The 16,695-nt window shown below is 42.5% G+C and overlaps 1 protein-coding gene across 1 annotated transcript in view; it reads right to left on the reverse strand.

Moving 5' to 3' along the window:
• The window catches only part of PCLO (piccolo presynaptic cytomatrix protein), a 252,717-nt gene that overhangs the window by 55,327 nt on the left and 180,695 nt on the right, over positions 1-16,695 (reverse strand). Inside the window, exons 14-17 of the mRNA XM_088134818.1 lie at positions 9,377-9,427; positions 7,459-7,589; positions 6,565-6,591; positions 4,467-4,560 (exon numbers count right to left, since the gene is read on the reverse strand). Coding sequence (XP_087990944.1) covers positions 4,467-4,560; positions 6,565-6,591; positions 7,459-7,589; positions 9,377-9,427 — 303 coding nt within the window. The remainder of the gene's footprint in view (positions 1-4,466; positions 4,561-6,564; positions 6,592-7,458; positions 7,590-9,376; positions 9,428-16,695) is intronic.

Consider the following 16,695-nt stretch of genomic DNA (forward strand, 5'->3'; position numbering starts at 1 on the left):
TTCTGAAAATAAATTTTGAATTAAAACTACAAATATTTTTATTATGTATGATCCCAGATTATATAGATAAAAGGCATAATAATTTATTAAGATATATGCTGACAGAGGCAAGAATCAATCTGGCAGAACATTGGAAAAGAGAAACCTTGCCATCAGTACAGGATTTGGAGACTAAAATTGAAGAATATGTATCAGTGGAAAAACTGACTGTATATATTCACAGCAGAAGTCTAAAATTCAAAGACTTCCTTTATATCCAACATATCACACAGCAAGGCAAGGCAAGCTAAGACAAATAGAATATGGTTTTTGAAGAAAAAAACAAACTGTTAAAAAAAATCAAAATGATCCAAACATAAATGACTATCAATGTCCAAAGTAAAGTATAACAGTATTTAAGTAACAAATAGTGGCTGGGAAAGAAAGGGGGAGGAGAGAAAGAAAGAGAGTGGGGCTATCAGAATGCCCTTAAAAAATTTTTTTTTTTAATTTTGCTTTTTTGCTTCTTACTCTTTTCCAAAATCCTTCATGTATGTATATGTATTTTTTCCTTTCTTTTTTTTTTGTTTGCATGTTTTGCTTAACCAATAAAAAAGAGATGTTTAAAAAACTCAAAAATTCAATAGATTTTTAGATTACACCTTTTCCAGCAATAAATAATATTTTAGAAATGACCTCATTGCATTTATGTTGTTGGAGATCAGTGAAATTAATGTTTTATTTAAATATATTATTCCATTTGGCAAAGAAGTGATTACATGTATTAATTCAACTTTGAGATTTAATTTTTCAGATGTTTATATTCTTTTGAAGTTTATCACATAGGAATTGATTTGAACAAAGATTTTCTGTACCTTACCCCAACTTACTATTCAGCATTGGAAAGACAAATCCTCCAACTATCAGTGGTCTGCAGAATTGATTAATATCTATTAGCTATAGATGACTGCAATGAATCATGGTTTTAATTTATTGATGTATGTATACCTGCAAATATATCTCCTGTATATTTTGTTCCTTTTTGTTTCTTTTTTAAAAGTTTTTAATTTTTTTAAAATAATTTTGTGTATTTTTTTTCTTTGCCTTTCGTATTTAGCTAATTAAAAAAAGGGGCAGCCCCATTTAGAACACACTGAAGTAATCCATTTGGTAGGTGACTAAGGCAGGAGTGACCTTGAGCAGTTCCTTGTGGTCCAGGAAGGGGTGCAACTGGTGCACAAAATGAAGTTATACAAAAGCTCTCTTGACCATGGCTGCCATCTGCTCTTTGGAAAAGAACCGTGAGTCCAGGAAGACCCCCCAAACTGTGCACTAGTTCTGTTTGGGGTAGTGAACCCCATTCAGAACCAGAAATGGAGTAACCCTGGACCCAGGGAGCCCTAATACCCATAGCTACTCAGTCCTGCCAGGGTTGAGCTGAATCAGCCTCCAGACACTGAGGTAGAACCTCCATATCATTACTTGGTTGGCCCGGGGCAGAGATGTAAAGGGGCTGTTGGATGACCTCACTCAGAGACTTCATGTAGGACTGGGGAAAGCATTCAGCCCTGAGGGACCTCACAGAGAAGGATCCATGAGCTATCTCTCTCCCATCAACACTGACTGGAATCTGTCCCAAAGAAAGAAGGAGAACCAGCATAAAACTGAACCTTCCACTCCCAATCCCCAGACCTGGTCCAGAAGGATACCATGATTAATGATATCAAAGGCTGCTGAAAGATCAAGCAGATCCAGGATGCATGCACTACCCCCATCTCACTCCCACCAGAGGTCATCCACAAACGCATCCACAAATCAGTGCTGTTTTGGTCTGTTGCCCAAGTCTGAAACCCTTCACCAGGTATACTAATTAGGATTTAAACTGGGGGGGGGGGAGAAGACTGGTTGGTTATATGTGAATCAGACTATATGTACCTTATCAATTAAGAATTATAATGTGTTTGTTGAGACCTTCTGAGATTGCCTGAAATCTTCTGATGTATGTATGTGAATTCAGAAATCTCCTTCTCAATTGTGTTGGTGAAGTTCCTTTGTTGCAGAATGGCTACTCTGAAATCTGTAATGGAGTATTCTGTGCACTCCATTACAGATTTGTAATGCTCTGCTAATAGTTCATTCTTGTTTGAGTCCTATTGCCAAACTTGTGTCCATTAATTCTTTTGCGCAAACTCTGGCCTGTTTGTGTGTTTACTTCTTGGGACCTGTGATGGTACTTGTGAGAATCTGTTTCAAGTTGAGTGGCTCTCTGTGTGCAAGTATGGGCTTGCAATCCAATACCTGAAGAAGTGCACTGTCATTGTCTGGTGTTGGTTGTAGGTTATTGAAAATGTGTTTGAGCTGCTTGAGCTGTGAGCCATAGGTGACAACCAGTTCTGTTCTGATTTGTGACCTGCTTTTAATAGATTCTGCATAGAAATCCATCTGGCTGTACTGATTTGTCTGTTGATCTCATTGGGTGAGTAGTTAAACTTAATGCTAAGTTTATCAGCTGAGCATCCTTGTCAAGTGAGTTCCCCACTAATCTCAATTTAAATACTAGATCAGTTTAGCCACTAACTCTGTTGAAGTGGCATGTGGTCTGTGAAAGCCTTTGTTGGTCAAAAAGGTGCTACCAAACTCCTGAGGTTTTGTTACCATAGACTATAACATGCCCCAATTCTTGCAATCTCTGCAGTCAACTAATTTTTTCTTGAACAGGGAGAGCTTGAATGCAATCATTCATGTACTGATAACCTCATGTCTAGACTGACTGCAATGTCTTTTAAATAAGCCAAATTACCATGTGATACACTTGGTCATGCACAAATTATTTTTCTTTTGTTTTGTACGTGTTTATATTGAGCAGGTGGATGCTATATGCTATTGCGTTTCTTCTCTGTTTTCTGTTTGATTTTGTGAGTTGCCCAGAGTTGTCTGGGGACTTGGGTAGGACCTACATCCAAAAGAATAAATAAGTGAATGAATGAAACTAGTATTGAAGCAAATATACTATTTGCTATGAGACAAATTTATGCTTTTGCTGTTGGCATATATAGTCACCAAGAACTAGATGATCTGGTGAATAATTATAGCCCTGCGTTGCTCTCTAAGATGATCTGTGCCTTTGCTGCTTCCACCATCACTTTTCTGGGGTGACAATCCACTCTTTGAAATCCCCTCCTCCTAGGTATTCATGATTTTTTAATAACTTTGAGATATCTTTCTCAATCTAAAAACACTATGAAAGATTATTAGATAGCAAAATGAACATGGGGAAGTTGGTATTATCCATTTGCAGTTCTTGTGGCAAGGGGAATGACAGGCTGTATTCTAAGCAAGTTTGCAGCCCCTTAAAAAGATATTTTATGTGGTTCTATTTACCATAGGAAGATCAGGTCCCCATTATTATTTATGAATGGGAAGACAATCTTATATTTGCTAATAACATGGTTTATCTTCTTTTGTGGAAACACCAGCCTAAAGAATACTTTCTTATAAAATTTTACTCCTAACTTTAGTGTTACTCTGCCCATGCTATACAAAGATACTTGCTATCCAACAGAAATGGCTACTGATTTCACTGCTGAAAAGTGAGGATACATTTCAAGATGCGATTTTGCTGTGAAAGGGCTGCTTTATTTATTTATTTAATCACATTTGTAGAGCTGCCCATCTCACACAGTGCTTGCCTGAAGAATGCCATCCTTAGAAGCCTAACTAGAGCTTCTCTGTCTCTTCTGTGTTCAATGATTTCTTCTCCATGCCTTATTTCCACCTAGTGTTGTTACCACTTATCCTTTTCCTTTTTTAAATTTTCCTTTCCTCCCAGTTCAGCTACCCAATCCACTTGTGACATCTATATCAATTTGTCTTTTTTTGGCTATTTCTGTTGAAAGGAGAATTTGTGTAGCATATTTCTATGTATGAAAGTGATTTTTGGGTGTGAGAGTGATTCCATACAAAGCATATGAAGATGGTCGATTAATTAATTTTATACATGGTGTCCTTTATTTGATAGATAATTATAATCAGTAATTATTAATTCAATTAGTTCTAATTTTTTTTTGTTCTGGCTCCTCTCATTTTGAAATGTGGCAGATTGATATGCAAGTACAAACAAGTGTGCTACAGTTCACATTTACTGGGAAATCTCCAAAACTAGTTTCAGACAGAGTTGGCAATTTTTGGTTGACAAGATGGGGAAGGCAGACATTGCACTGGAATTAAAATCTCTGTTTATCATTTGTTTTATCAATGGACAGGTGACTGCCTTCAGTTCAAGATCACCTTCATTCTGAGTAAAAAAGGTGCCTTTTTCCTCTCAGTTTCCCAGCTGATTGTATGAGCATAATGCTCCAAGAGGAATAAATAAAGATATGCTAAGAAGTATGAGATATTATTACTAAACAGTTTCATTCTTGATATACTCTTAACTCAGGAGCAGCATTTGGCCACACCCAGAACAAAATATCCTTTTAGTCACACACCTGCTCCATGAAGATGCTTTTATAAATAACAGTCTGGTTCCATTCAGGATTCAAGCTTTTCTGTATATATTTTGTCTTTCTCTTGTTCTCAACACTGAAGTGAAACAAAGGAACATAACATAACATTACTTTGATGTGTGTCCTCTTGTTCCAATTCATAAACAATTTTAACACATCTGATGATTAAACTTTTAGGCTTGTATAGTCAAATGACATTAGATCTGCTTCAGTGTAAATAATAATCTTCCACTGAACATTTTCCAAATTCAATCTTCAAAAATTAAAGTTTTGAATCCCCAGCATGCCTAGTTAGAGGCTTTTCAAACTCTTTTGTCCAACTGAAAACAACACAATGAACATGCTGCATTTACAAATTGATTCTACACAATAATAGTAATGAAACATTGGTTTTCTTGAAAAAAATACTGATGGACATAAAATAAATCATATCACTTTCTAGCCTTTGATTACTGGAGAGTAATCTCTGTGAAAATCATAAAGGAAGACTCAAATCAGTATTGTATTAATGACAAAAATACTAATTTAATATTGATTAAATTGTCATATGCTTTCCCAAGGCTGAAAATGATACATGTCCCTTTACTACTGAGATGTACATAGTAGATCACCTACTATATCTCAACTCTTAACTGGATCAATGATTATTTAATATAATTATTTAATATAAAGGAACTTAAATTAAAGAACATTAAAGAGTTGATGACATTTTAGGATCCCAAAAGATGCAGTCCTGTGCATGCTAATGGATCCCTGTACCCCTACTTTTATTTCACTTATATTTTAGGATAACTTAGGATATCTTCTGCAGGCACTATTGCTTTCATGACTATCCCTCTGAACTGAAAGTATTATATAATCTTAAAGCTAACTCACTCCTTCTCATTTGGCAAATGATGCAGTGATTTCTAATAAGATAGCTCTGCTGTAGAAATATCAGTCTCTTTAGGCAGATTCATTTTTGCAGTTAGAGAAGTGCAGAAGTGATTTATCAGATATATATGGTCAGCAAATACTTAAAGCCTGAATGTACTGTGTAATCAGTGTCAGTTCAAATATAGTGTATGTTGTATGAGGGACTTTTGCAAGTATTCAGCAAGATACTTTTCATGTGAATTGAATTCTCCTCTGGATCTATTTCTTGAAGCTATGAAACAGCTGTAGCCATTCCCAAACTTGGTGCAGTTGCTTCATAGCCTTCTTAAGGTCTTCTGGTCATGCATAAAATGCTTGGAGCACTTTCAGAGCTCCCCAAACAGCTTTGTTAGTCTCTAAGGGTGATGGATTAAGAGGGGGGCTTTGCTTATCAAATGATTTACAAAGCTTGTCCAAATACCTAACAATTAAAAAAATAAGTGCAATTAAATTCAAGATATATTAGAATGGTAACTCAAAGGAACAATATCATCCTTTATGATTTATACCATAAACCCCAAAGAAGCTGGCACAAAATGGAAAACTACAATTTAAGCATAAAAATGTTTTTTCCTTTATGTACATTTGCTAGCAAGCATATTATCAGATTGCAGTTAAGAAGTTCAATGTACAGTTCATGTCAGAGAAGCAGAACTAGGCTTTTGAAGTATTCTGAAAAGCAAATTTGAAGTCCAACAGAGACATATTACTAATAGAAATTTTATGCATCTCTGGAACCTTGTTGCCTTTACTGAATGTATAGCAAACTTGTATTCCCACTTCAGGTAAAACCTCATGAAATGAAAAGAAGCCAACAGAGTTTAGAGTAACATTAAAGACATTTCTTTGAATGGTTCTATCCATTCTTTCCTGTATAAATATCAATAAAATAATTACTAATTGACAGTGCATTATTTCTGCATATATCAAAATAGTTGTGATTTTTCACAATTAATCCAGTAATGGTGCCTTAAGAAGCTGCTGCAGCAATCTGTTGCCTATTATAAATTTTTCACTTGGCCATCAATGACCAGAGCAAGCCATTCTTGTCGGAAATGCACTTTTCTTTCCTACTTTGCAGATCACTGGAATTCTAGGCAAATCAGTACATACGTTTTCATGCACAGATGGGTTAGAACATCAATTAAAGAATAAAACACTCTACCTTGCATTCTGGACCACCATGACTTGGCTGCAAACCCAGTGAAGAAACAATGCATCGAAAAGTAATAGAAAGGGATACAAGAAGCATAAGATTAGGAATACAAAGAGATATATAACATGATGCAAACCATACATCAACAGATGTTCAAATCAGAATTGAGAGAAGAGGAAATATTACACAGACTGGGCAGATCATCATGGAACTTCCACTCATGGACCCCCCCCCAAAAAAAACAATATTAGCAATTTAGGTTTATTAGGTCTCAATCACAGATAAATACTGTAATATCAAGGTGCAGAATTATGACTCATGAACTCGCCTCTTCTTTAAAGCTTCTGTTAATGGTTTTGAACAAACTGCAGCTTCCTGTCATATCCAAGCATGAGAAACTGATGGCTGATCAGAATACTGAACTGCAGTTTGATCCTGGTTTAACTGATCTATGGTTAAAACAAATTCCAATGTCCCATTGTCAGAAAGAAGAGGAACCTGCAGTTTCTTTAATATAATGAGCAGATTAGATTTGAATATTTGATTTTTTCTCCCTCACAGGAAGGACAGGAAAGAACCTAATTTGAAGCTTCATTATCTAGTGTCTAGTAACAGCACACGTCATCAGTTTGGATGTAACATATGTTACAGAAAATATATGGGAGAGAGAATTCCTTGCCTGTTCTCTTCATTATCCTCCAAATTCCACACCTTAATTATTAAAGGTGTTTTGCTACTGCAGCTGTGATCTAAGATAAATAAAACTGACAGCCAAACTCCCTGGAAAAATGGTTCAATGGGCCTCTCCTGAAACGAGGTATGCTGATTACTTGATGTTGAAAGGATTCCCTAAGAATTGAAAAACAGAACTGTTGCATTGGTGAAAATTTTCCCTCCACTCACCCTCTTCCTGGTAGAAGGTAAACTTTGACAAAAGGGTCAGAATAACCATTGTTGTCACGGGAGGCAAGGTTTCTTGCTTGAAGGACGTGAATAATCAAATTACCAAGGTGCTTGTCATAGTTGATTTGAAGCTACGGAGAACATTAATTCATGTTAATTATTTCTGAATTTTTCTGAAAATAAAGCCATTTTCAAATTATGTGTTTACTACTTTTTTCACTATACCGATACTTAATATAACTGATGCAAATTCTCAGCTTCCCTTAAAGTAGAAGAAGCTCATTTCAAGTTAGCATTGAATGAGTCAGCATTTCTCTAAAAAGAAAGAAAAATGGAAGTATATATGCATATTTGCAAAAATGGACTCCTTGTGTAGACATGCTTATTGCCACCTTTGGGGATTATTTTGGTTTCCAAGTTTGGCCTACACCCTTGTTATTTTTTTTGTGGTCTCTCAACCAAGTAGTAATACTATATTTTACTTAATTCTGTGGGTTGACTAATTGCTGCCACCTGCTGTGGCACAAAAGGTGAAGTCTCTTTCAAATTGGGCTCGTCTCAACATGGAGGTGCCTATGCAAGTGATTTCAAGGATTTTGTTTTACTACCCAGCCTGGGATTTCCTGGTGGTCTTCCATCCAAATGTTTAACCAATACAGAGTGGTGGGCAACTTCTAGTTGTGCAGCCACCACAACCTGTTACAGCCACAAGGAGCTCTTCTGTTTATATTACTGACCACTGGGGAGACTTCACCTATAGTATATATTTCTAGTTGGGGGTTTCAGCTCATGTGGAAGTCTTGCATGAAAAACTGGGTCCTTGCTGTAGACAATCACAGCATAAGCATGGATGCTGCCTCTTTGCTCATGTCACCAGCAGGGAGGCCCTCCTCACTACTTCTTGCATGTTAGACTGAACTGGTAAACTGGATGGGGTTACAGTAATTACAGACAGTGGATCATGAAATATTTTATAATTAGAAAGTCACCTCCAGTGGGGTGTTCCAGCTTGCTGCAATGCCCCCTGCCATTCCAGATAGTAATTTACCCCTTGGAAGCAGATTTGGGCTCAGACTATAGTGAGAGGAGGGAGTCAGAAAAGGTCTTCCTGTGCAAATAGCCCATTCATCTATTTCTGGGTCCATTCTAATAGTTAGAATCCAGAAAGCTACTTTTTAATCCCTACAATTGTAAACAACCTAAGGGTTGGGTTATGTACAGTGAGGATTTTTTATTTTTTACTTTGCTCTCTTTGATCCATATGCTCTATTGAAAACTGATTGAGTTTTATAAACTGTACAAATATATACTGAGTTTTATTGTACCCTTGTATAACACAATGGGGCAGGTATAACATTCCTCGGGGAAGGAACGAAGCAGAACTAGTTGTTTACAGGGAGTTCCCAGTTTAAAAATGAGTTCTGCTTAAGTCGAATTTGTATATAAGCTGGAACAGTATTATTGTATAATACTGCATAAGTAGTATGGTGTATTTAACTTGAATCATGGTGTATTTAACTCGAATTTTGCTACAATAGGCTCTGTTCTTAACTATGGGTCATCTGTAACCCGTGTGTTCTTAACTATTTCTTCAGATCCCAATCATGAAAAACAACAGATTTGTTCCTATTACAGGTACGGGAATAAATATCAACAATGAAGCAGAATTCCGCAATGTCATTGGCATAATGTAACAACAGGCAATTTCCATGGCTTGTACGTACATTTAGTTTGCATCACGGCATAAAAAAGGCGACACAAAAAGCATGCTTTGTTGGATAACCAATTAACGTATCAAAAATCCAACCTGTTCTCAAAGCAGCCATTTGATTGTTCTTATCCCAATATACAAACAATAAAAATTAATTTCATATTTTTTGACAAAAATGAATGCCATAACTTAATATGAGTTCATTACCTGAATTTCTCCAGTTATTGGATGGGAACCACACTTTGAGGCTTCAGTAGGCTGTCATTTAAAAACAAATAAACCAGTACTGGTTATTATTTGTTTCTATTTACAACTGGATTAGAATTATGGTAATATTTTTAAATTTATACAATTAAGATGAATGAACCATTCATTTGGTGGCTTAAAAATTCATAGCTGAAATGAAACTTTGTAAAATGATATTTCCTGCAGTAATTCTGACTTTAAGACCTTGCTTTAAATATGACTTCTTGTTTATTAACAACTCTGGGCTGATACATACCATAATTTATTTTTTAAAAAGAACCTAAATACCACTGAATCTTACTTATCAGCGTACAATATTAATTTAGTGTTTCTGCCTATACAAACACATCCAAGGCTTGGGCCTGGCAAGTAGAGAGTCTTACATTTTACTTATTTGTTAAATATATATCCTGCCTTTTTTCCAGGAGTTCAAAGCAGTTTACATGGGAATCTCCCTTCATCTCATCCCCATACAGGGACATTGGTGGTGTGTGTGTGTGTGTGTGTGTGTGTGTAGAGGATGGCTGTGACCACATGATTGAAGCTCTAGCCCTTTTCTCTTCACTTCCCCTTTGTAAAGCAGATTCCGTTCTTCATAATATATCCTGAACTGATTTTCATTTTTTTTCCCAGTTTTAAAGAATTACTTGCTCTCTGGTTTGGGAAGCAAATCTCTAAAGTATGCTTGGAGGGCAGAATATATTGCACTGTCCTAGTGAGATTTGACCAGTTGATCAGTTCTGGCCAACTAACATTGTATATCGGTTGTTAACTCCTGTTCAATTTACTATGAAATTTCAGAAAGTTTGTGCTGAGGTTAGGAAGTCTTCAAGGAAAGCAGCATTTGTTTCTTCCCCACTTGTACCAAAGACTCAAAAAAGCTTCTGATACATTCTTTCTACATTGATTCCAAAACAGCATTATTGAAAATAAAAAGGAGAGATGAAGTGAAGTGAATCTGGGATTGGAAGCTATGTTCTTCTCTGCTTTCCTTCTTGAGACTGCTGGCATTTTTCAATTTATTGCTGGGTTTGGACCATTTTAGCTCCAAAGTACTTGGGTGAGCTAGAAGCAAGTTTACCTTTAAATGTACAAACACATTAATGTGGATCTGCATCTGCATATGTATAATGTCATTTTCTCTCAGAAAACCTGGCTGACCTGTGACCACTGGTGGAGAGGTTAAACACCTGTCTCAATTATCTTCATTAGCGGAGTTCACTGGGATGAACCAGTTAAATTTTCTGCAGCTATCAGGTTCTTTTCCCCCATCCCATCTGCCTGCCCTCTTTCCCATTTGCTGTTATAGTGATTACTGCTGCCAGTTAGTTACAACACATTCTCTGATTTCTTCCTGAAGGTTTCTCTGATGCATCAAAAAATCCTATTTTGTGTCTATTGGGCTCCTCCAAGAATGTATTTGAAAGAAGGAACATCAGATTTTCTTTATTGGAGAGGTAAAAATGTGAGGGTTCAGTGATCCATATGATCTGGTCTTGTGAACTATTGCTATCAAATAACAGTTTGATGTACCTGAGTAGATTCATAGGGAAATCCCTAAAAGTTAAAGAATCTGACGATCTTTGAAGAGTTATGGTTGCTTGGAGGTTGCCTTTAATATTTCATTGTTTCTTTACTTGTTTATCTTTTGTATTTTTGTACTTTATCTTTTGTAAGCTTGCTAAAAAATAGGACAAAAAACATGTGGGCCAGATTACAAGTACCTTCAATTAAGAATTGTAGTATATTAAAAACCCACTATGTTTGTTGAGACTCTCTGAGATTGCTGAACTCTCATGAATGTGAGTTCAGCAATTTCTTTGCTCAATGGTGCTGTGAAAGATCTATTGTTCCAAAACAGTCACTTTGAAGTCTGCCATAGAGTGTCCTGAGAGGTTAAAATATTCTAATATTACTTTGTCCTTGTTTTGAGTTCTCCTGTCAAACTTGTATCCATTAATTCTTTTGCACAAAGTGTGTCCTATATAGAGGGGCACTGCAGGCAGATGACAGCATATATCACATGATATGAAGAACATCTGGGTGTTTATGGGCCCTCTGTGTATTTTTATGGTATCATCAAGGAAATGGATTTATTCTGTAGATAAGTCTAGACTTAGGGTGATGGTGGGGTGGAAGTTCATGAGGGAATTTAATGGCAGATTTATTGCCATGGGTCCAAATTATGAAAATGAATCTCAAGCAAAGGAGGGGCTTTAGGGGTAAGAGTTAAAAAAGTGCTGTTCTATGTCAGCCAAGAATATGTTGGCATATTGAGGAGTCATGCATGTGATCATGCTTGTGCCATTGATTTCCAGGTATATGTTACTGTCAAAGGTGAAATACAAAGTCACATAGTCTGGTGGCAAGATGTGCTGTTTTGGTATCAGTGATGATGTACTTGATGGCTTGAAATCCATGTTTGTGGGGGTTGTTGGTATACAATGCCTCAATATCTATGGTGGCTAAAATGATGTGACTGCTTAGAAAAATGGGACTTTAACAGCACCATTGAGCAAGAAATTGCTGAACTCACAGACATCAAAAGGTTTCAGGTAACCTCAGAAGATTTCAATAAACATAATGGGCTTTGAACATATTACAATTGTTATGGTCAGACTTATGGTCTGTCTCACATGTAACATTCATATGCATAACCAACCTGTCTTTCTCTCCCTTTGCCCCCACTTAAATCCTACATAAATCTAGCCACCTTATGCACCTGATGAAGTGAGCTGGAACTCACAAAAGCTTCTGCCTTTTAATAAAATTTCTTAGTTGCAAAAGGTGCTACCAGACTTCTGGGTTTTTGCCACCATATGTCAGGTTCGGCCGGCATGGCGCTTTGAAGAAAGCTTGCCACGTGGCGGCAGATCCAACAGAGTGCGAGGAGACAGGACCAGGCAAGAGACTGGCCAAGGGAGAGACCCCCAGAGGAGAGGCGGAGCAGCCGGCGACAGCCCGCAGGAGGGTGAGAGGCAACTAAAGCCCTGAACCTGTGCTTCAGGTGCGGAGGCCAAGGCCACCGGGCGGCGCAATGCCCAACGGAGTGGGAAGGAGCCCCACCCCATCCCGAAGTCAAGCCACCACGTCCCTCCGGGAAGCGGGCGGGCGACCGACCGCGGAAGAGTGCAGTGGCAGCGGTGACTGAATGAGGCCAACTGGAGAGGTCGACCCCTGAGGCAGTGTTTTCTGGGGAGGAATCGGAGCTGGTGGGAAATGGGGCACACTCGCACTGAACAGCATCCCAGTGCGAGCCGGGGAGCCAAGACGCGTGGACCCAATTGGTGATGAGGACTGCCCCCCCTTTCGGGTGAGGATATGCATCCGGGGGGTGAGGTCCGGGGGGGAGGCACAGCTGCGGGCGCTGCTGGATTCAGGCTGCACACACTGCCTGATGACCCAGCTGTGGTCTCGGGGCTCGGCCTGCAGCTGGGATGCCTCCGAGAGCCCATCACATTCAGCCAGCTAGATGGCTCGCTAGCGGGGGGGGCCGGCTTAGTACTACACCGAGCTGGTCCAAATGACGATCGGGAGTCACCGAGAAGAACTGAGGTTCGTGGTGGTCCTGATCGCTGACTATGCAGTGGTGCTCGGCTTGCCATGGCTGTGGCGGCGGAACCCGCATGTCGACTGGACGGCGGAGGCCGTGCGGTTCGGGGACGAGGAGCTGATGAAACGTGAGGGCAGGCAGAGCCGGCAAGCGGCAATGATCGGAGGCGCGGCTGCAGACGGGCAGGCGGAGGATCCGAGGCACGGGGAGGCGAGGCAGGAGCAGACCGAGGTTGGAACCCGGGCGGCGGCAGCAGTAATGGCGGCTCCGGAAGCCCGAGGGCCCGCGGCGATACTGAGGCGTATGCAGGTGATGGTGGCCAGTGGGACTGTGGTGGAGCATGGGTCAGGACCAGGAGGAACCACGAGGACCAGCGGCATCCCGAGGCAATACCGGAGCCTGGCGGCGGCATTCAGGGAAGAGAAATCCGACCAGCTCCCACCACACCGACCCAGTGACTGCGCCATTGAACTAGAGCCAGGGGCAAAACTGCCCAAGCCGAAAATGTACTCCCTATCAATGAAGGAGATGGGCGCTCTTCGGGAGTTTATAGACAAAAACCTTGCGTGGGGATTCATCCAACCCGCGAAGTCACCGCTAGCGGCCCCGGTACTATTCTGGGAGAAGAAGGACGGCTCGCTCTGGATGTGCGTGGACTACCGGGGTGTGAATGCAGTCAACAACGAGTACAACTACCCCCTCCCCTTGATGAAGGACCTGCTATCGCACCTATCCAAGGGGAGGGTGTTCACAAAACTGGACTTGTGCGAAGCATATTTCAGGGTTAGGATCCATGCAGGAGATGAATGGAAGTACCCCGCTCAGAAGCTACCAATTTTCCGTGATGCCGTTCAGATTAAAAGGGGCCCTGGGGTGTTTATGCAGCTAATAAATGAGGTGCCGCACGACCTACTCTACCGGGGCATCCTGGTCTACCTGGACGACATCCTAATCTACACCGAGACCCTGACTCAGCACGTGAAACTGGTGCGCACAGTGCTCCAGAGACTGTTGAAGGCGCAGCTATACGTGAAACTCTCAAAATGCGAGTTTCACCGGGAGCGGCTGGACTACGTTGGCTACCATATATCCAGCCGGGGGATTGAGATGGACCTGGCGAAAGTGAAGGATGTCCTGGGCTGGGAAGCGCCGCGGACCCAGAGGCAACTCCAAAGCTTCTTGGGATTTGCGAACTTCTACAGACAATTCATCCCGAACTTTGCCCAAGTCGCTCTCCCCCTAACAGACTTGCTAAAAACCAAGGGCAGCAGGAAGTCTCCCAAACCCAGCATGGCGGTCACATGGACCGCGGAATGCCAGGGGGTGTTTGAGGACTTAAAGCGGCGGTTCACGGCGGAGCCGATCCTGCGCCACCCCGACCCGGATCGGCAATTCATCATCCAAGTAGATGCGTCGGACATAGCAACGGGGGCAGTCCTGCTACAGCCCAGTCCGGAGGGGCCCCTCCACCCGTGCGTCTACGCCTCCCGCAAATTCACCAAGACGGAGAGAAGGTGGATGGTGTGGGAGAAAGAGGCAAGTGGGCCCTAGCCATGTGGAGGCTTATTGGAGGGGGCAGCCGAGCCATTCGAGGTGTGGACGGACCACAAGAACCTTGAGGCCCTGTAAACCCCGCGGAGGCTATCCCCCAAACAGGTGCATTGGTCCCAATACTTTGGGAGATTCAATTTCACCCTAAAACACATCCCTGGGAAGAGGAATTTCCTGGCAGATGGGCTATCTCGCATGCCCAGCCTACCAGCCTGTGAGAGGAAATCGTGGACTCCATCATCCATGGCAGTAGGCTGGCTGCAAAGCCTGTCACCCGGAGCCAGGCCAAGAGAGAGCTGCGGGACGCAGCGCATGAGGTAAAGCAGGGGTTTGTGGAAGCGGCGGAGCGGGACACTTGGCTCAAGCAGAACTGGGACGTGCTAACCAGCCAAGGGGATTTATGGTGGCATGAGGGAAAGCTGTACATGCCTGAAGAGTGCCGGCGGGGGGTCATGGAAAGAGCCCACGACAGCCGGAGCGCAGGGCATTACGGCTTCGTGAAAATGTTCCATTTGATTCGGTGGCAGTTCCGGTGGCCAATGCTCCGGAAGGACGTGGAAGCGTACTTGGGGGGTTGCCCAGTGTGCGCAACAGCGAAAGGGGGCAAAGGCAAGCCCAGGGGGCTACTCCAGTCGGTGGCGGACCCTGATGGCCCATGGCAAGAGATCGCCATGGATTTCATAGTGGAGCTACTGGAGAGCAAGGGGAAGACCGCCATTTGGGTGATCACGAACTTGTTCTCCAAACAAGCGCACTTTGTAGCATGCCGGCAAATCCCCACGGTAGAAAGGTTGGCGAGGCTGTTCGTGCAGCACATCTACTGGCTGCATGGCGCGCCCCTGACGGATCATCAGCGATCGGGGCGGCAATTTCATCGCGCAGTTCTGGAGGGAGTTCCTGAAGCAGGTATGAACGCAGCAAGCCCTTTCTTCCGCGGCGCACCCACAGATGGACGGAGCCATGGAACGCCTGAACGGGGGGCTCGAGCAGTACCTGTGGTGCTACGTGAGGCACCAGCAGGACGATTGGGCGGAGCTACTGCCGTTCGCGGAAGTAGCCTACAACAACGCCGTCCACAAAAGCACCAGCTTCTCCCCGTTCAAAGTGGCCACCGGGTGAGACTTCGTTCCCATGCCGGAATTGCCTCAGCTGGCATCCCAAATAGACTCTCTGGACTCCTGGTTCGCCCAAATAGACGCCACAAGGCAGGCGGCGCACACGGCGCTGCAAGGGGCCAAAGCCGAATATAAAAAACATGCGGACCACAAGAGGCTCCCCGAGTGGCAGTGGAAGGTGGGGGACCAGGTATATTTATCGACTAAAAACCTAAAGACGCACCAGGCTTCGAAGAAGCTCAGCCTGAGGTTTGTGGGGCCGTTCTCCATCACGGAGATCAAGAATCCGGTAACTGTCAGGCTAACACTCCCCAAAAGCCTCGGGAAGATCCACCTGGTGTTCCACTGCAGCTTATTGAAGCTGTACCAGCTGGGGAACGCCTGGCACAAGGCAGAGGTGGCACCGGCACCCATCATGGTCGGCGGGGAGCAGCACTTCGAGGTTAAACAGATACTGGACGCCAGGAGGCACAAGGGACAGGTCCAGCTGCTGGTGAAGTGGAAACATTTCCCCAAGTCCCACAGTGAATGGGTAAGCAAAGCCCATGTAAAAGCACCGAACCTAGTGCGGGACTTTTACAATAGATACCCCGGGAAGCCAAAATAAAAAAGGGGGGGGTCTATTTTCAGGGGAGTGGTATGTCAGGTTCAGCCGGCACGGTGCTTCGAGGAAAGTTTGCCGCTGCGCAGCGCTAACTCCGCTACCGGCTGCTAGCTGAGGAAAAGAGGAACTGAAAGCGCGGCTGATTAATGGGCCACCTGCGCCTAGCCAAACAGGAAAACCGCAGCGGAAGCTTTGACTTTACACTGATAAGCGGCGCGAGCTAACAATGAGTGGGGCCGCGGGCAGAGAAGCGAGATCACCGCGCAATCCAGAAGCCTCGGGTTTTGCACGTAACTGGAGGAACCCAAGGGAACCAACCCACGCCAGAGGGGACTACCAATCAAGGACAATGGGACCCGGGCTGAACCTGCCATTCTGGACACTTAAGGGGGATTATTGGGCGGCTAATAATCCGCAGCGGTAACGCGATCGCAGGGCGAAAAATGCGGGAAGGGGA

This window comes from Python bivittatus, unplaced genomic scaffold, assembly GCF_059951505.1.
Source record: "Python bivittatus isolate LINGU-HERP-01145 unplaced genomic scaffold, Pbiv_v1 ctg000120_np1212, whole genome shotgun sequence".
In the NCBI taxonomy this organism is placed as follows: domain Eukaryota; kingdom Metazoa; phylum Chordata; class Lepidosauria; order Squamata; family Pythonidae; genus Python; species Python bivittatus.